The 21,604-nt window shown below is 36.0% G+C and overlaps 1 protein-coding gene across 11 annotated transcripts in view; it reads right to left on the reverse strand.

Moving 5' to 3' along the window:
* The window catches only part of egg (SET domain bifurcated histone lysine methyltransferase eggless), a 196,788-nt gene that overhangs the window by 18,253 nt on the left and 156,931 nt on the right, over positions 1-21,604 (reverse strand). For 8 of the 11 annotated variants that reach the window (XM_081728423.1, XM_081728413.1, XM_081728418.1 and 5 more), the window contains 3 exons: positions 15,006-15,103; positions 2,835-3,022; positions 543-588 (listed from right to left, as the gene is read on the reverse strand). The exons of 1 other annotated variant lie outside the window; for it this stretch is intronic. In XM_081728423.1, coding sequence (XP_081584549.1) covers positions 543-588; positions 2,835-3,022; positions 15,006-15,103 — 332 coding nt within the window. The remainder of the gene's footprint in view (positions 1-542; positions 589-2,834; positions 3,023-15,005; positions 15,104-21,604) is intronic. 2 more of the 11 variants (XR_014127075.1, XM_081728421.1) reach the window with 2 other exon arrangements.

Here is a 21,604-nt window from a genome sequence, read left to right on the forward strand (position 1 = left end):
TTAAATTGTAATTTGTAGATGACTGTTCATTCCATTTGCATTTTTCTACCTACATTTTTTTTTTCTTTCTTTCTACTTGTAGAATGCCAAAGGAAGACTTCAGATCATTAAACAAATATTTAGAACAGAACTTGAGCGACATAGCGGTTTCAACTTGTTCTTCCTGAATTAGACCCAGGACCAAGGTTTCTATTCCATTGCTGATAACACTGTTTGAAGTTGCTTTCTTAATTGTAAGTATTAGAATGGTGCCTTGAATCGCTTCCTTTAACGGGAAAGTGGAAAATAGGAATATAATTAAGATGCCATAAATATGAGAGGTTCAGTCATCTGGAACTGAAAGATGCAAAATGCGTGTTCAATTACTTTTAACTTCCAAAGATACTATCATGCGCTGTGTTTTACAAAGAAAATATCGAAACAAGCTTAAAGCACAGGAGGAATAATATGAAAAACTGAAAATTGCTACATCCATAGCAATATAAAATATATATATATATAAATATAATTAAAAATGCTCGCTCTCATTCCAACGGTGTTACCTTTTGCTGGATTTTTGAAGTATTCATAGTCAACTGGGTGGTATTTCTGAAAGGAAGAAGTGATAAGTTAATGTTAGAACTCATCACTGATAAATGGAAACAGTCCACTCAACCACTACGATATACTACATCAATACGTTATATTTATATGTGAATTTTGTATTTCAATTCTGGGAAACAATGCGAAATTCCTACAGCAAATAACTCGAACAAGTAAATATATTAGGGTTGCCAGACCTTAAGTTTTCCTCGTAAATTTTACGTTTCTCTGGCGTTTTACTAATCATATATAAATGTTACATACAGCTAAAAGAAATCTGACAACCATATAACAGTATCTTAAATATTTAATACTACCACTATAATTACGTTTTAAAAAAAACTACATTGTATCAGATTTCACACGAATTCAATTAGGACTTTCTTTTTCCGATTTACAGAACTATTTTCTTTAAATTTAAGAAACATATTTAAAACTCAAATGCACCTTTCAGTAAGAGATATGGAACCCAAATCTTTGAATCTTCTTTATGTGTTTTAACCCTAGCCAAATATACATGGTAATGTTCCTCGTAAAATTACATACAGGGATTTAACAAAATAGTATGAGCAGCTAGTAGTTACCCACTAAATCCTCCTGAATAGACTTAAGGACGTAAATATATTGTGGATTCTGGGTAATGCGTGTGTTACCACTATTCAAGCAGAAATTGGTTCCGTTCCTTACAAGATCTGGAGTTTCCGGAATAGATCGCAGTATTAATCCGGTCCATAGTATTCATAGTATTCAATCCGGTAATTATCCAAAAGAAGAGAAGGAATATAAGTTCGTTTTCATATCCCTCAAGCGAAGATTAAAAACTCCAGTTATATTAATTATGGCGTTATGTTGAAAGACGCCATCCCCTACAAGAAAACACGATTGCGCAATTTAATAAACAGGTTGTACAAAATAGTTTCATAAACCGCGCTAGTCATATTACTACTGAAGGTGATGGAAGCACGCCATGCAGCGAGGAACAGTACGAAGATTGGTTTATTCATTCATAGACGTTTTATGCTCCCAGCACCATTGTTATTTCCTTCGGCACTCCTTTGAATACAGACTGACAATAGTCGCTCAACTATAATTTCTTTTTATTTTTAATTATTATACAATTCTCTTTCCATTCACTTAGTAAAACTCGTTTCGTACACGCATTATGAGTTCAGAAAATCACTTTTATAAACATAGTCTTTTTAAGAGGTAATCATCATCTTTAATGTCCTCTGGTTTGTTCACAGTTAATATTTTATTTACTTATTTATTTATTTATTTTCCTATACTATGGTTAGAAGAAAATTTACTAACGCTGTGTGTTACTATGAAGCTAGAGACAGCAGATGCACATTCGTACATATATGTTGTTTTCTAATGGAGGCTTCCACGGTAAGAAAAAATGTTGCTTCTAAAATATCAACAATGATCTAAAATCTCTAATATTTAGTTTAGTGAGCTCGAATACATAGCTCAAATTTACCAATTTCCATTTTGTTACCAAAATTCAGAATACTGGAAGGTATGTTAATTTCCACTCGAAAATACGTTCAATATATTAAATATAACTGTTTAACATTTTTTTAAGTGACGTCAAAAATCTAGATTCTTCTACGACAACCACGCAAGATGTGTATGAATTCTCATGAAACATTTTCGACGTTATCATTATTTTCTATACCTGGGCAATAGTTTGTCCTCTTTGAAAGTAAGAAGATATGGCATTTTGGACAATTAATACAATGCATGAATCCAGACTTAAGGTTGAACAGAGAAAAGAATTAGCGATAAGTAATATTTCAACATATAGTAGAAAAATGGAACACAGAGGTTAAGTTAGGCACTGTCCATATTATTTTGCTCAACCCCTGTACATTGTACAGTATGCAAATTAAAATGAAAAGAATGGTTAGACAGCTCGTAAATTATTATATGTCGATACAAAAATGATAAGCACTGCACATTATTGTAGTAGTTTGTGTATTACCTAATGTGCAATATTTTCTTGGAAGTAGTGAAAGCAGCTTTACAGTATACTTGATAAATTTAATTTGACTTTACAGAGACTATCTAACAAATGGGATCCATGTTTATTTTAGACATGAAATGTGACTCACTTTAAACTCGTACAAACGCTAGGCAATTTAAATAATACAACTATTACTTGAGAGTATCTGGTAGACATTAACAATTCTTTTGGTAGTCTTATAATTTAAGCTAAACAGGACATAAAAAATTAAAAACTTAGCACTAACCCTAACGTGAGTAATCAAATTTGACGTAATTCTTCCTGTTGTGCAAACTACTTTCGAGCACAGCCTACAGGGTAACTTGACACTTCTTTTCTTCTCTGGGCCCTCAAAAAATCCTGGCGGTGTGTCGTAGTAGTCATAAATTCTTCGTGTTTGGGGATAAAGTAATGCTTGATCCTCCATCAATTCAGCTGATAAAGTAACATATTACATATAATTACATGTTATATGTAAACTACAATATGACATGTTAACAGTTGACTCAATTAACTAACTGTATGATTCGTTAGACTGAGTGAGCTGAGCGACGAGCTCTTGTACATTTACCTTATGTTTCATCAACATTTATGGCCCGGGAACTTTGGTTCAAATTTTGTAGCCATAGAGGACAAGAATGACAATGTTAATGGTTAAAGACTTCAGTAATCGTTCGTGTTCTTGAAAAATAGTGGCCTAAAGCTTCATATTTGCTTAATATAAAAATCTGAATTGTTGTACTTACTCTTCGGCAATCAGGCTACAGCGAGTGTATTAAAAGTCCGAGGCCAAAAGGTTAACTCCATGTTTGAATAAAGATAAGAAAAATGGCAAGTTGTTGGAAATGGATGATTTTCAATCGGTAAAATGGTGTAACTTTTCCAATTGCACAAGCCGTACGTGCTTTTTACTGGTAAGGCACCTTATGTTACATAAAAAAAAAAAAAAAAAAAAAAAAAAAAAAAAAAAAAAAAAAAAAAAACTTTTCCAGTTCAGCAGACTAATTGAACAAAACGTAAGGGCATGCAAAAATGATATGAGGAATGTCGACAGACATTGTTATGTGAGGGAACCTAGATCACCTAGAATGTGTTTCCTAACAATGATGTATTGCTGGTGTGGTGACAACCCAAGGGTATAGCCTGCTGAAAGGCAACAATGTTGCTTTTTCACTTAACATAAAGCGTCCCACTAGTGATCATACGACTAATATGATTGGAAAAATTTTAAAATGAAACCTACCTACTTCCAACAACTTTCCTTTCTTTCTATTTCTTCGTATCTTTATCTATAACGAAGTTATCCTACGGCCTCATACTTTTGATACATCCTGTATATGGCTACTATTGGGTTACGAAATAGTGAAACAAAAAATTTTACATACAATTACAAGTGTTTGATAAACTCCCTATAACAACTTAAATTCTCTAAACTTGAGTTTTCGAGTACGAAAACCTAATTTCACTAGTACTCAAGTGTCCAAAAATATATTTACGGACTTTGAGGGATGGGTATTGAAAATAGTGTTGATAAATTTCACTACTGAATAATCTGAATAATGGATTCTTCGAATATTCGTTATTCGAATAGCAGCAAAAGAATTATTCGCATAATTTTAACAGCATTCACTTTTCAATGGACCAAAGTTCTCTCAGTTGGCATATCCATCGTTGTTGGACTGCTTGCACAAACTATCAGAAGGTGCGAGTAAACTCGCTCAGCTCAATTTTGTATCTCCTATATAATTACCTAGCATCAACTAGCTACATCAGAAAATACTGGAAAACATGTTTACTATCTGTCCTATTTCATTAACCCTAAAAGTAAAACAAAAATATGACTCACGGAATCAACTTCTCCCTCTCTCTCTCTCTCTCTCCCCACTCATCTTCGTATCTAATCAAACATTTAATCAAACGACACGTCAAATCTTCCATTATACTGCAAAAGAATCTCGCCTTCATCAACGTACTTCAGCTGGAACAGTCTTTATACAGCATTTTCCTATAGAGCATCCTGATTACACTATAAAACCGAAAGTCCAATCCACGAGATTTTTTCTTAATGATCCTGTGGGACTTTGTACGAGAAATATAAAAGAAATGACGAAGCCAAATACCAGCGAACACTATTTTACCATACTCCGAAAGGAGAGAGGAATTCAGATGAGACTCCAAAGAATATCCTTGATCACGATCCAATTGAAGACTACAGTATGCGGCAAAACAAACAGTACTGAAATTCGCGTATGGATGACGCGCAGATGCAACATGGTTTGAGCTGTGAGCGCCACACGTGTGCTCAGTCGTGTGTGGACCAGAGTAGTGTGCAGTTGGCGCAAAGTAATGTTACTTACAACAGAGGAGAAGGTTTTTATTGACGAGCACTATTTCCGCTCATACGGTGTGGATCAGCATCTCACTGGAGGAGATGAGCGCTCACGTCTACTGTATTGCTCTGGAGCTATGGCATATGAACATGAAGTCTTCATTAGTAACATACGGTTCAGTGATGAAAGCCCTGTGTACCTTGATCGCTACACCGATCGACAGATAATTTGATCAATTCTTGCATCATTTGCGCAGTTTTTGCTGCACCAAAAATCTGTCGGTACAATAACGATGGATGCAGCAAGGGGCCACCACCCACATTGCAACTGAGTCACTTGTCCCTCTGCCCACGAGAGTTTGGACATCACTTGATTTCCTGCAAAATGGATTTTCCATATCCTTCACTCCCCTAGCCTCAAGGGCTGCAGACGTCTACATATGGGGTATGCTAAAAGAAGCCATTTTCCGAACAGATAACTCCCTACCAGTATACGCAGTTCAGAGAGAAAATTCGCTCATTGTTCTGTCGTTCCAGCAACCCGTGTTCACTAACATGTCCATCGATCTATAGGACCACTATGAACAATGTGCGCGATGTAATAGTCAACATTTTGAACACACGATATGCAGGCACGAGTCTTCTTAAATTTACAATAAGGTTGAGTAACGTTTAGTTGACATCCATTTGACAACATTTCTTATGTTTCATTATGTTGTACAACAAATAAATAAATGTCTACGATGTGATTTTAGTACTGTTTGTTTTGCCGCATACTGTATAAACTTCGCACGCTGCAGTTAAAAATATTACACGAGAACTTTTCTGAAACTAAAGTATTTAAGAAAGAATACACAATAATATCAGAGCACACACTATGTTTTTCTGGTTTTACGATTCATCCTTCTGTCTTCCTTTTAGGTTAAAGAAGACTACGAGAAACAAATGACAATGAACTGAATGGTGAACGGACAATTCATAATACCTGTGTCCTGAACGAAATTCGAACCCTCGACAGGTCTTGCTACCGGCAGCTTAATACCTTAGACGTTCGACCATGCCAGCTGGCATATCTCTGATTAAGAAATAATGTGAAACGTACATAAAAACGATGGCAAATGACCACCATGTGTGTCCTCCTCTTGTTTCATGATAGGCATTTGCATCAGAAACAGGTGATTTTGCAGTGACTAAGGTATAAAATTTTCTCTCATGTACTATATTCTCCAGATCTGACATAATTTGGCTTCTTTAACGAGAAAACTCTGTGCGGAAACTTTACCTTGGTCATCATAAGTATATTAGAAGAACGTTTAAGTACGGAAGACATCATCATCTATAAGGATGGCAGCGTGAAAAATGTATAGAGTCGCCAGCAAAAATAGGTATACACTGCCTGCACCTTCTCTTGGAAATAACTTCGAAACAAATTAAGTAATTTTAATTCAATTTTCTTTTACATATAGAGGAAAGCTGTTTTTGTAGTAAACAAAATTATTCCAATTGGCAAATTAGTTCGAAGATTATTGACAAAAATACATAAGTAAGTAAATGAAAGTAAACAAATAAAATGTACACTGTGTATTCCCATCCTTGCTGCTAACTGTGCGGAAGTTATAATATATATATAATATAAATTAGTTAAGACTTCACAACATGGTTCAGGAAAAGTGAAATTCATACCCTTCATAAATAACGACCCTGATGTTTTGTGTTAGAACAAGTCATGGCTGACTGGTGGAAACGTATTTAACATGTATACTTGTCCGACACGAACGAAATCCCCATCACAGCATGTGTGTCTGTATACGGCATGTTGATCTTATTTTGAAGGACTCAACATTACGGCTACCATAGAGAGCAGCTAAGTGATCGTTCCGTAGGAAAGTATTGCACGTAAGTTGTGACGTGGTTCATCGTGTTCATCTCATGAAGAAAAACAGAAGGTTTGAACAATAGACATGATCCTGTGGCGCAAACACCGGACAATGCCTGGGCAGAAAGAATTTTCGGTCCGCAGTAACTGACCAATAGCGACCACCAGTGCAATCCAAGTTCCCGTTGCCAACTCCTCTCCCCTCCCCCCTCGTGAGAGCACGAAAACTAAACAATACATGAGTAATACTTAGATTTGCCTCCAATAGATTGTTGGAGGCAAATCTAAGTTCATCTAAGTTCTCGTGTTCTTCTTGTAACACTACCCTAATCACTTTTCATTTGCAGAACGTCTTACAGAGTGGATGTAATGATAAGAAGAATAGAGGGCAGTGGTATTCGGTGGTAAGTGGTTTTTGACTTGGGTCAGAGGTAATGAACACATGCGTCTCCGTGAATGTGGAAGTGAGTAGAAAAAGCTAACGTGTTAGCACTCGCCATACACGACACAGAACTGGCATTCTTGTAGGTGGCAATACGATACACATCCTGCTTCTCTGGTTTAAATTGAGGGGAGTGTGACTAGTGAGTCATACATTCGTAAATCGTTAATCCTGTCGTCCGATCTTATCTTTTGTGGGACCTCATCTTTTAGCAGGATAACTCGCGTCACCGTATTGCCACGGCAACTCAATATGCTCTACTGAACTATAGACTCCTACCCGGCCTGCTAGATCTCCGGGTTTAAGACCTATCAGCCACGAAGGAGGGAAGGGGGGGAGCAACAAATATTATTCAACTATGCCAATATCTCCAGCGAGCATCGGATACTATATCCTAGACAGATATTCAGCATGTGTATGATCAGCTACTTGCTCAAACTGATGCTTGTGTAACCGTTCAGGATGGTTGCACATGCTATGTACTGGGTGTTCTCACATGCGTTTCCACAAATGTGTTTCTCCTTTCTGTTTATCATGTGAATATTATTTTTTAACATTTTTCAGTTCTTGATTTACTTCAACTGGTGTCCGTATTCTTAAAAATATATGTCATATAGTATACAACGCTTATGTCTTTCTATTATATAAGATATACGAATACAAGTTTTTTACGTTTCCAAAGTGGAGAGTCTGAAATCTGAGCCAGTACAATCTGACATGACAACTTTCCAAAGTTTACGAAAAGAAGAAAAAAAAGTTAAACCTAGTTCACTTCCAACACGCACACTGATCCACAAGCGAAACGTTAAGTACAGTAGAGGGTGTTTCAAAAAGACACGGCAAAAATTCAGGGGCAGATTCCTTACGGGTAGACAAGTAAAAACGTTCATATGAACATATGTCCGGAAATGCATCGTTACAGAGCTATAGCCACTGACACCACCTGACGGTGTGAAATAGTCACCTTCTGTCCGGAACTGTTTCCCGACGTATTACCGGAATGTCGTGTGTGAAAGAACATGCAACACAGATTCGAACGAAATTCATTAAGCCGATTGCGCGTTGCATGGTACAAGAATCAGAAAAAAACATTCGCAAATAATGCATAATAATTGGTACTTTTAATGTCCGTACTGGAAAGTGCAACACTAATACAAATGGCAGTGAGAAAAGCAAAACGACACAGGTATAGTCTTAAAGTCCAAAGAACCATCATCATCAAACAAGAGTTACAACCACAAACAGTAAATTGTGTGCACCACCAGCGCCACAAAATCGATACTGAAGTACCTTACAGTAAGTGCTGAAAATGTCCTCCTCCTGCCCGAATGCAAGCTGCAGCCCGTCGCCGCATGGATGAACGAACGCGTGCCCAAGTACCAGGGGTGTTCCGTAGTCGCTGGCAAGCTGCTTCGATACGAATACGAAGCGTCTCCTCAGTATCCACAGCAGATGCGTAGACCAACGACTTTAAATGTCCCCACAGGTAATAGTCCAATGGATTTAGATCTGGTGAGCGTGGAGGCCAAGCAACTGGTCCTCCACGCCCTATCCATCTGCCAGGGAATACGGCATTTAGATACTGCCGGGCTGTAACACTGAAATGCGCGGGCGCACCGTCATGCATAAAATGTAACATTGGACGCAGAGCCAGGGGTACAGTATCCAGTACATCTGGAATGTGGTTTCCAAGAAGTCTCGATAGTTGTTTCCGGTCAGTCTCGGTGGGAGTATGTATGGACCTAGGAAAGTGTCGCCGACAATACCACACCACACATTTAGAGCAAACTGTTGTTGATGTCTTCTTTGACGGATCGCATGAGGATTATCTGGCGACCAGACATGTGCATTATGGAAATTGAAGATGCCGTCACGTGTGAACTGCGCCTCATCTGTAAACATTATTGCAGATGCGAAGTTTGGATTGACGGCACACTGCTCGCGGTACCATTGGCAAAAGCGCACTCTCGGTTGATGATCGGCTGGCGACAAAGCCTGCACTCGCTGAAGGTGATACGGATACAGGTTCGCTCGCCGACAAACACGCCATATCTGTGCGTGAGGTACATGCAGTCGCATACCTACTCCTCGTGTGCTGTCCTCCGGATTGTGTCGAAAAGCATCCACTATCTGCTCTTCTACCTCGGGGGTCATAGCTCTTGGTCTGCCACTGTTTCCAGCAGCATGGGGCGCAAAACTTCCATACTCACGCAGGCGGAGATGGAGGGATTCAAATGTTTTTCTGTCTGGAATGTGGCGTCCGGGGTATCTCTCCTGGTACAGACGCCGTGCTTCTAGTGCATTTCCATCCGCCAATCCATATGTGAAATGCATATCTGCTAATTCTGCATTCGTGTACATGTTTCACTTCTGTCCTAAACACCACTGTCTATTGATGCGTACATACACTTGCTCCACAAACACGTATTCCCGTCTTCCAAAGCACAAGTTGTAGTCACTTTTCCCGTTTCTGTTCCACACCACTAAGTGCAGTCAATTCTCACCACGTCGTCTGTTCCACAGCACAATTTGCTTACGTTGAATGTACACTTCTATTTCACAGCACTACTGTCACTTCAGCTCACATTGTACCCAGCTCCAATTACAGTAACTTTTCTGTCTTAAATACCTTCGAGATGTTAATGTTGCAATGGCCTCCTAGACCTGACAGTGCGTCCAAAGCTTCATGCACCTTTCGGCAAATGCTATGTTTTGACTTGTAACTAATCTAATTAGAAATGCTGTCCATCATCAATGATTCTTGCTGTCAGCCATGGTACTCCTCCACACCTACTCGCGAGACATCTTGCGTTCAACATTTCCCTCCTTCATTCCTTGGGTTGTAGCTCCTGCACGATGCTTTCGTTATGGTATTTTCTTATGCCTGATGAGCATGTGTAATTGCATTTTTGGGTGCGTTTTTCTCACTGCCATTTGTATTAGTGTTGCACTTTCCAATACGGACATTAAAAGTACCAATTATTATGCATTATTTGCGAGTGTTTTTTCTGATTCTTGTACCATGCAACGCGCAATCGGCTTAATGAATTTCGTTCGAACCTGTGTTGCATATTCTTTCACACACGACACTCCGGTAATACGTCGGGAAACAGTTCCGGACAGAAGGTGACTATTTCACCGTCAGGTGGTGTCAGTGGCTATAGCTCTGTAACGATGCATTTCCGGACATGTGTTCATATGAACGTTTTTACTTGTCTACCCGTAAGGAATCTGCCCCTGAAATTTTGCCGTGTCTTTTTGAAACACCCTATATAACCTAAAAAAATCGGTATGAATGCGTGTAAGATGATTCAAGCTTATAGAGGCAGTAGATCTCCAGAAAGGAAGATTTCATTGTACTGGCTTTGTGATGTATTACGCAACGTCTCGTATTGAGATGCTTTTCTCGAATGGGTTTAAATCTTGTTTATGAAAATTACTTTTTTTAAAAAAAAAAAAATCTTCGTTTTATTCATCAAGAATATGCCTATAAGAACATAATAAAATTATAAAATATGTCATCTAATCTAAATAATAGTCCCTATATAGCCCTGAGCTAAAAAGCAGCATGTAGCAATATGTATCATCTTGTAAACTAGTACCCCATTATTTCGCGCAGCAAGTCACTGTGTAAGACAATAATTTGTCACTACATTCAAATTTTATCAATGTTATGCTACAACTATAAATTACCAGATTTGTAAGTGGCAAGTTCATATAATGTCAAAGTCAGAACTTGAATTCTGTATTTTAATTATTTCCGTCTTGCCTTTACTTCATTTTCTATCTGAACGGACATACTACCAAGAGATTCTATGCAGAATCAGAACAAAGATAAGAGTTTAAAAAAAAAAATCCTATACGCACATAAAACTGGGTGGAAAAATAGCCTTTTGAAACAGAGGTGTGAATGGTATTACTATGTTAGATCTTTGTGTATATGAACATTGTAAACATAAATATAGGAATTCCAAAGGATCTAGACTCGCTTGTTTAGACAAATTCTGGAAGTCCGGGTAAGTTTTTATGATCAGGAGTACATCATCTTGACTCGTTAGTCTACATTTTGTGTAAGCTCTGTCAAGTTAAAGCAAGATAGACTCTAGATTTAAACATATGCAATTTTTTTCATGTTTCGGCTCTCCTCCAAGTCCCCTCTTCTTTCTGAAACATAATTATCTCAAAAAGATCGCCTTCAGTCAGTTCGATTAATTCTGACCTATTTTTCACTTACATACATTTAACAAATATATTTCTACAAAATTCAGAATCTGATGAGAGTGTTGAACGTCTGACAGTCTGACGTCTGAAAATTATGTCGAAGTAAGTACATACAAAATAGTGGATTCTTTTTACTTCCGAAAGAAAACTTAAAAAGATAACCTATCTGGAAATGGCAACGGAATATGCACAAAAAGACTACAGATTTTACAGTACAACAAAACGCGAGTTTCTGTTGAAATATGTTGATTTACTATTCCTGTGAAATATTTCTAGATATTTGTCTTAAAGATTACACAAACATAACAGAAGTTGAACTTGTTTCCTTCACTGGCTATATACCTTAAGGAAAGCCCGTCGTGAATTGCGTTCTATTACCCAAGAATGAGGCAGGAAGAATCAACAAAAACCTCTCAAACATAAACTGGCACATACAGTGTAACAGTCTCAAGCGTACGATCCCATATTTATTTTCCCTACGTACCATACATTGTATACGTGTTTCTTAAAACAGAAACACTTATTAGTTCATTCAACTATTAACCGAACAATAAGTATATTCCCGTATTTATTAAATACTTTTTTTGAAGATCAGAAACACAACATTTGTTACTATTTTCAATTTCTGAAGATTACTCGAAGTTATTATCTATTGATCTTTTATTGGTGTCTGCTTGTTTTCTTAAGAAGGAATATTGCTTATCTTCAATGAATTCAAGTAACTTTAAAAAGAAAAAAAAAAAAAAAGTTTCCAACATTCCTTAAGTACACTGAAAGGTCAGGATACATCTAAAATTATTATTGGAATTCAACTCAACAGGAACAGACTTCGCTGATGAAGAAGTTTGTTTCAGCTAACTTTTGATTATATTCGAATAATCTTAGAGAGATATAAGGGATTGGAAAATCACCTTTCTTTTTTCTTAAACTACAAAAATTATACATATTTTACTCAAATTGCTTACGATTTCAAATATGTATTATTTTTCTACTTAAGCTTCATGTCCACACTATTTCCATTCATCTCATATAGGCGTGTGCTTACATTCCTATACACAAATTAAATAATATACATTTTAAATTCCGTATTTATAAAACCTTTATCTTAGTCATTAAACGATTAGTTACCGACAAAGTAAATCTGCTGTATAAATAAAGACGAACCATGAAAGATTCTTAACACTAGTTCGATTCATTTATCGCTTGCTTGGAAGAAAAAAAAATCTACAAATACAGCTCGATGAAATTTTCAAGTATATTTGAAATTTTTGTAAAAAAACATTATGGTTTTACATTCTGCAAGACAAAGATTTTTCGCTGATTCTGCGCGATTGGTACAGTTTTAGCACAAAAAATTGCCTGATTTGGGATACATGAAAAAAAAAAAAATCCAAAATTGACATTTAGGTACTTGTGATCATTTTCTTCCATTCAAGCAATATTGTTATTTAAAGAAACGAGAAAGTAAACAATGAATAGTCATCTCTCGTTCTCACAAATTATATACTATTATACTTGAACTACAGCAAACACGTATATTTCTCGTCTTTTCGAATATTTTTATACAATTCTGTGTAAAAATTTAAGACCTACCGTAGAAAGTGGATTTTTTTTTCTTTTTAATTGTAAACACCTTACGCTACTTGCTCACTGATAAAGTACACAATTAAAACCTTGGATACGATTTGCAACACGCTTTCGTATTCAATCATCACATATCTTCTCCGCTACTTCATACCTTTTCAGATGAAAAAGAAAAAGTTCTCATAGAAATATTGTTAAAGATAACTAGACTTCAGTCCTAGCGATTTTCAGAAACGAAACATTTTGCGACTGGGAGAATAGTCCAATGAAGCATTACTGATGGAGGCAGTTGCTTTTAAGAATGAATCTGTAACAGTTTCTCTCTAATGAATTAACACTAATAAAATCATAAAGCATGTTACGAGTATAAATCTGTAAATAAATGGAAAAATAATCTAATTTTAATGAAACAGTCTGCATGAAATAAATATATGGTTTAGAAATTCTACTTTAAAAATTAAAAATAAAAAAACTAAAAACTGGTAGCATTTTATGGATGAAGTATTATATATATTCCCTTCCTTTGTTTTATATCTGCTTAGCCATTTTGGTACTCCTTGTTATATAATACTTTGTATACTAGTGAAAGAATGTCAAATTCGACTGGAGATTTTTTTTTTATCAGTTGTAGTTGCACAAAATCTTTAATTTTGAAGTAACTAAAAATTTAACACAATTCAACATTTCACGTAATTTGTTTTTTATAACAAAATTTTCAACATTAAACTGCTACATTGCTGAAATTTAAAACTTGATAGAACTCGGTCTTCATTAAAAAACAGCCCTTCCGTTCTATTGAGTACACTCAGAATACGTATTATCCCTTTTTTCTATCCCTATTATCCCATTGAATCTGCATTAAACCACAAGCATTAGAATTCTAATACAAAAAAAGTTTGTTAACAATTTCTACAAGACTTGAGTTCAAAATATCTACTTTCGCTTTAAAAAACATAACTGATATATCGACATAAAGCCATTTATATGTTTGCACTAGAGTGCCAACCAGCGATTCTGCTCCCATGTACTGCGAAGTAAGAGTACAACAGAACTAAAGACAACTGTAATCATCGTCCAAGTAGCAACTGCAATACACATTTTTTCTGGATCGTTGCCTTGTGGACTTCACGAAATTCATGATTCTGTACAGGAAGAGAGAAAAAAATCCAACTGGGAGCACACTTTGCTGTTTATTCAGAAAGCAATCAATTCAATGTATTGAAAATAATGGGCTTTTTATTGAAGAGGTTGATCATTTCCTATCAAGTGTCCTAATTTCAATTCAAGTAAGGACATTTGTAACAACTGATTTGATAGTACATTCGGGGAATTTCTGGATGCTGCGTACGAAGTTGAAATACATGCTACACACTATGTCCACGATAAAAGGACTGATTCTGATAGAGACATCACAAAATTCTACCATCACATGGCAATGTGTACACACTCACTATTATGTGCTTCTCCATAATACTAGTGTTCCCTACATGCTCGATTCCTGTTTGTCTACTAAATGTTTCATTTTATACCAGATCATATTCAAATACCGTAATTAAGCATTTATAGCCACATTACAGAAATATATTGTCAAAATTTCAATTTGTTTGTTTCTTCATATGATTTAGGCGTCCCTTTTCAGCATCGAGGCGTGGATGTACAATTTACGGTGGAATCCGAACCACATAATACGTTTAATATGTTCTGCATGTTGAATCAAATCCGGAATCTTGCATACTAAAGGCACGCGCGCTAGTCTCTAGACCAGTGGAGGGTGTTAGCAACTGAGGTTTCCACTAATGTTTACTTAAAACAATATTCTCAATGAATCTAATCATATGGTGTTAAATGTTAAATAAAGATATGGATCAATTGTATTACGCAAGGGGAAAATGAAGAAAAAACACAAACTTCAAGAACACTTATGAATGTTTCTTAAAAAGAAAGAAAGAAAAAAAAGAGAACATACTTTTTTCTTCATTAAATTCTTCTTCATTATCCTTCTCTTTTATATCAGTCAGACTCTCTGAAGAATTCTGTCGAGAAATCCGCTTCCTTAGACGAGTCCTGGAAAAGAGAAACAATATCACCTAACATTTTATACTTCTGATTAACACACAATCTATTTTTAAACAAAACTATTTCCTTTGCGCATCCTTTATTTTATTTACAATGAATATTATTAGTTGAAGTGGAATTTAATATAATCAAAATGACACGGAAAAATTTGTCGCAATTGAAATTCGCCTTAAAGTGAGTAAATTTTTCAATTTCAACCAATCTTACAATAGACACTGAGCTGTCCAAACACAACTGGAGTAGGGAAAAATTTTCGGATCCGGATCTGGATCCGAAATTCGAATCTCAGATCTTGATTCGTATCCAAAACTACATCTGAAATTGTGATGATAAAATTGAATATCTAAAGTTCGTCAAAACTTTTTTCGGATTCACTAATATAGTAGGTTGCTGTGCTTTTAAATGTTTCCATAACACGTTTGTGCTACCTTTGTTCTTTATTTTATTTTAACCTTACAATATTTACATGTTGCACTTTCTGTCGAAGTCTCTTTAGTAAAATGTTTCCAAGTTTGACTTCTTCCCATTTCAGAGTATAGTGACTAACTGAAAACTGATGTAAATGGTAACAAATTCTTCTGTTTAGATCCTCTTCAAAACTTAATGTTAGCTTCACATTGAAAATATTTATTTTATTATTAGAAAATAAACTTTACTATTTTCTCATATACAAATGAAATATCTTTTGGATAAGGCCCTTCTAATCTAATCTAAGGCCCTCTTTATTAATTGTAGTTTCTGACTCACGAGTCCAACCATCAACAAATGTAATAATGAATATCTTTCACTTGAAGATACAACAAAAAATATAGACTGGTTGGAGTGGCACAACAGTAGATTTTTAATCATACACACGGGAATTTCAGGAGCGTGATATGGTTGTGTAGTATTATTAGTATTAATAAAAGTTTTCGTTGTATGACTTTATCACCTAACTTATGGCTTGCCCTTCTGAGGTCGGGGGTTTGTTGAAGGAGTAAATAAAAAAAAAATAAATTAAAAAAAAAAGATTTCTGTTATTTTTTCTTCACCCTCCAAGTTTCTTTAATCATACATTGCAGGACGTAATCAAAACATATTCATGCATCGTATCATTGAATCGTTTTGTGTTTTGTATATTAAAGTGTTCAAAAATACTTAACATATTCGCATTTGTTCATGTGATCTCAGGTTCAATTCTTGGTGGGAATATACAGACGTGTTCAAATTATTAGACTCACGCTCGAAAAATGCAAAATTGATGTAGGAGTCCTAATTTCAGAGTTCTAGAACATTTAATTTAATGGTTAAACTACCAATATACAGGATCCTTCATTTGTTTACTGTACAGTTGAAGTGATGATATCACCGTTGAACAGCAGATGGTATTAGTGAGGGGGGGGGGGGAATCTGAAAGTGGTGTTTCAGTTGTAGATAGCTATTGTGGTTCCTATCAACAAGTTACAGTCTGAAGTGTTGTGGTTGCTGTTGTAAGAAGTTACAACATTCAAAGCGTTCAACAGTTCGAATGGGCCAGTTTAAAATGATCGTGTCGTGTTTCGTGAATCAATCTTTTATTCTGTGAAGTCCTGTAATCGGAGAATAATGGGAAAAGCGAAAGGACTTTTCTCCGCGTAAAGTGGAAGTTAACAAAATACTTCTGGTGAAAGGAAGATACACAAGCCAACACATTGCTAGTAGAGTTGGGATGGAACAAAAATCTGTGAGTAGAATCTCTGTTGGAATGAACAAGAGACAAAACAGGGTTGGGAAGTGTGGATGAAAACCAAAGCTATCGCTAAGAGGTATCAGAAAACAAAAAAGATTGGCTCTGGGATACAGAAGTGCAACTTCTAATAGACTTAAGCATAAAAATGACTGAATACGGAGCAGATATTTAGCCTGAAAGTATTCGAAAGATTCTTTGTGCCGAGAGAATAAAAGCACATGATCAAGCAAGAAAACAAAAATTAGAGTCTACTCAAATCATGGCAAAGAAGCGCCTCGAATGGGCACGAGGCCTAGAATATTGGACTGTTGACGATTGGAGAATAGTGCGTCTCAGTGATGAATCACGTATCTTTGTGTCTGATGAAGTTCACAATATGTGCGACATTGACCTGGGAGGAATTCAAGTTGCAATGTCTTTAATAAACCGTGAAGCATCATACTTCAGTCATAGTGTGGGGTGTGATCTCGGGCCTGGAAGACTGTATATAGTAGAGAGGACAAGAAGCACGACTAATACCTGCAAGTTCTTCACAAGAAGAACTGCTTTTCCAGACTACACTCTGGTTTGATGACGTACAATTCATCTTTATGCATGATGGAGCCCCATGCCACCGGGCCAAAGCTGTGACAAAATTCTTCGAGGACAACGAAAATAGTGTTCTTCCGTGGCCAGGCACTAGTCCTGATATTAACCCGATTGAAAACTTTTGGAACTTCATGAAAGAAAAGCTAGAGAAGAAGCACATTAGAAGCAAACTTCAATTGATCAAGGAGATCAACAATCTGTGGTATCATGATGCTGAATTGAAGGCAAAATGTGCTAAACTCGTACACATGCCACAAAGGATAAAAGACTTAATAAAGAATAAGGGATTTCATAAGAAATATTAATCTTTGTGTGAGAGATAATTTTCTTGTAAGTATTCCATTACATGTTTTGTTTCGAATTTGGATATACACACTTTATAATAATTGTATTTGAATGTTACGCACACTTTATAGTAATTATATTTGTTTTATTGATATTGAAAAGCGTATGCCACACCCATTAGAAACTAGGACAGAGTTACAAAGTATTAATCTGGACTAAGTTCGAACGTTACTTTCTCATGTAATATTGTAAGAACAGTAAAATATTCAGAAATTGAATGCTGAGTCTAATAATTTGAACACGTTTGTACATGAGACAATTGAAAGCTAAAACAATATGAAAATAGTATTTAAAAGTCAGGAAATTGATATTAAAACTTAACCTATTTGCTGGGACTGTAAGGCTGTAGTTAAATTAACCCACACGAAGATATATTATGTCATTATTGTTTCTTTACTATAAGCTACCAGATACATCCTCACAGGCCACTTGACACTGTAATAATCAACAGATGAAAACAACATTGGAAAAGGAATGGAACGATCGTCTCCAAAGCCTTAGATTAAGGTACTAACCTAGCATTTGCTCAGTATAACAGAGGAACAACTTTGGAAAATCCTCAGTCAGGATTAGTGGTCTCCGAATTCGAACCCGGTATTACCCAATTGCGAAGCAAGAATCCTAACAACTAGCCTAAGCTCGCTCCGTATTATTACTATTTAGCTAATAATTAACTAATGTTCTAAAATTAGTGCAAATTAAACCCTACTTTCTTTATTGCTGATGTTATAGTTAAGAAGCCTACATGAGACATCAGTCCCCCATTAAATGAGCCTTTCTCAAGAAAGAATACTAGAACTGGAATTCAGGAAGCGGGGGCGAAGAGATTAATGAGGATGAGAAAACTATGTACGATGCAAACAGAGTAATTATGACTTCATTACAGATATATTCACTTACATACATCAATTAATATTTCTCTGATAGTGGCAGGAAAAAGGCCCGCTTTTGTAAACGAACATACTAAGCACGTGCCTATAGGCGTAATGTCCGTGCAAAGAAACATAGGTAAAACCAGAAAAGGAAAAAAAAAAGGAAAAACGAAGGGAAAATGATAAAACGCCCTTCAACTTTTTTTTTTTTTTTTAAAAAAAAGCTAAAAGTAACTAAACTTAGAGCTACGAAAAACACGAGACGAATTTTATTGAAAAGATTGTTTTTTCTTAGTGATTAGTTGTGCTAACTATGAACATGAATATAAAAAGAAAACAAGTAGCTAGCTCTGAGTTTCGCAAACCAGTTGAAAATATTTGATAAAATTTAATAATAAAGAAGGCATTTATGATAATTAAAACAAACTAAACTCCTGGCACGACAGTCCTTTGGTTCCTACCAGCGGGCTTACGTTCAAAGTGGGGATGTGTAGTCAACGCATCGACACCCGAAGTCCTTCATGTCGGCTTTCTAGACTGGAATTCGCTACCTCTTACGTCAGATAACTCCCCAATTGTCCTCACGATGCTGGGTCAACACCGAAATTGTTGAGTGCCTCTCCGGAAATTGGACCCATGACCACGAGCACCGAAGGCACGCGCTAACCACTGTTTTTTATATATAAAAAGGTAACAGCTTTTTATCAAATTATTTAACCTGCTGAACGCTTTGCACGGATTACACGGTAACCATTACGACACCACACAGACATAGAAATAAACTAGGACAGTTAAAAACACCTATGCCCGAAGCGGGATTCGAATCCAAGACATTCTCGGCAAACGATCCACAGCCTAATGCTGCAGACCAGCCGACTATGGCTGTCGGGTTTTCTCGGCTAAGCGGTAGCACATTTAAGCTAACTGATTATTTTAAAAGTTGCTCCTAAATACTGATAATCTAAGTCTTATGTATCAAATATTTCCTGCGATAATACCATACATTCTCAGTCTTCTATAGACGAAAAGCTATAGTTATCCACATTATCTAGTACAGAAATAAGTTCTGATTCTCTAATAGCTGCTGGTAGTGATAGTCAAGGTTCACCGAAGCATGATCCCCAAACCCAAACTGAGATATTGATGTTACTGGAACGTCTGAAAAGTCATTGTGGGTAAGTGAATTGCCCACTTGTCAGGATGAAGGGCGACGGTGATGTGAAATGCGGGGCTGTCACAGGTACTACTTACAATAACTGGATTCATAATTTTCTATGCTCCCGTAAACCCTCTTCAAGAAGTTAACTGTTAATCTTAGTTTTTAAAATGTTACATAAGGAGTTTTATTGCTATCATTAGGTTGCATATAAATCTCTTCATTCCGGAATTATCGGATTTATTTTAACGCTTAACTTCCACATCTCTTCTCATTTACGAATATTTAAATCGCGGTTATTCCCTTAAGGTCAATTAGTGATATTTTAACTCATTTCAAACCAACTATATAATGGTTAGTCTTATATGGGAATAAATGGGACCAGAAACAGTCTACAGGCTAAGTCCAAAAGAATCTTGGCGGACCTCCTGATAAACCACGTCTTTCAGCAAGGTGAATTGTGGCAATCCAACACCCAGATCAGGAAATCTTCCGGTTCAATGTGAAAGCTTCCATAAGAACCAGCACTCTAATCAGTGGAAATGCGCCTTGCTTATTTTTCCCCAATGTGAAAGTACCTAACTTTATTATTAAAAAATGTAAAGGCCTTTATTTCAAACAAGTCACCATTACAGTTTTCGTATTTGAACACAACACTCATGAAAAGTCATGTTAAAGCGCGACTTACCCCTGAAAAAGAATATTAATCTTTTTTTAGTTTCTCGTGTTCCCCAAAGTACTACCATGAGCAAAATAAATGACGCGTCTCTTTATTTTGAAGTTTTTTGAAAATATCTCCGTTTTCTTTATATGTTCGAAATTTCGGAAGGTTTCCCCAGCAGGACAGGTTAATCACAAACCCGTTTTTAATATTTGTGTTAGATATTAGCTTAAAATAAAGAAATTAGAAGCAAAAAACATTAAATCGACAAAAATCTCGAGAATTACCAACTCTGCTAAAGTGGGAAATTTTCAAGAACACGAGGGAATTCTGCATTTCAACACGAAGCAGCGACATCTATGTCATTGAGAGAAATGTGGATTAAATCTACAAACTAAACTTTTAACGAATATTTCTAGTATGTCTTATTATATGCATTATCTGCAAACTCCAAATATATGAATATATGCTAAGTATTAACAAAGATAGAGCAAATAGTGGAAATTATCTATGGAAAAGGGCGAATTGGTAGGACGATCGTAATGAAATATCGTCTTTACCGGAATAGGCTCAGTTCACGTAAAAAATCAAATAGCTCAGTTAGTTAAAGCAACGAGTCTGTATGCTGAAGGTAGCGGGTTCGATCCCGTGGAAGTGCCATTATCATTTTTATCACTACACTACGGTTATTTTTTTATATTTTTTATTTGGGAAAGAATCAAATTGTAACGTATGTGTAAAACTCATGACGATACCAAAAAAAGAAAAAATGCTGTTGTCGCACTTGCATTAGCGTCCCTAATTTTGTTTGCAAACAGTTTCGTAATTATTTCCCCTGTGCTCACTGCTCACCATATGCTCGCTGGCGCATAACGAATGTTTCCCAGTAAATGTTAATTCTAATTTGGAGAATTTTATAAAGTTTCACAATATTTCTCACTAGATAGTCTTCTATCTACGTGTTTGGATATTTTGATAACAGATTTCCCTATTAAATGTTTAATTTTCCCTAGATGTTTAATTACGGAAAAGTTTTACAATGTATTTGTATTGAATTGAAATTGTTTTGAATTTACTACATAAGGTAAGTAGACCGAAGGAGGAGAACTCAAGTAATTGATATTCTACGTAAAAGCAACCTATTGTAGAATGATGATGC

This window comes from Thermobia domestica, chromosome 10 (genome assembly GCF_964235325.1).
Source record: "Thermobia domestica chromosome 10, izTheDome1.hap1.1, whole genome shotgun sequence".
NCBI lineage: Eukaryota > Metazoa > Arthropoda > Insecta > Zygentoma > Lepismatidae > Thermobia > Thermobia domestica.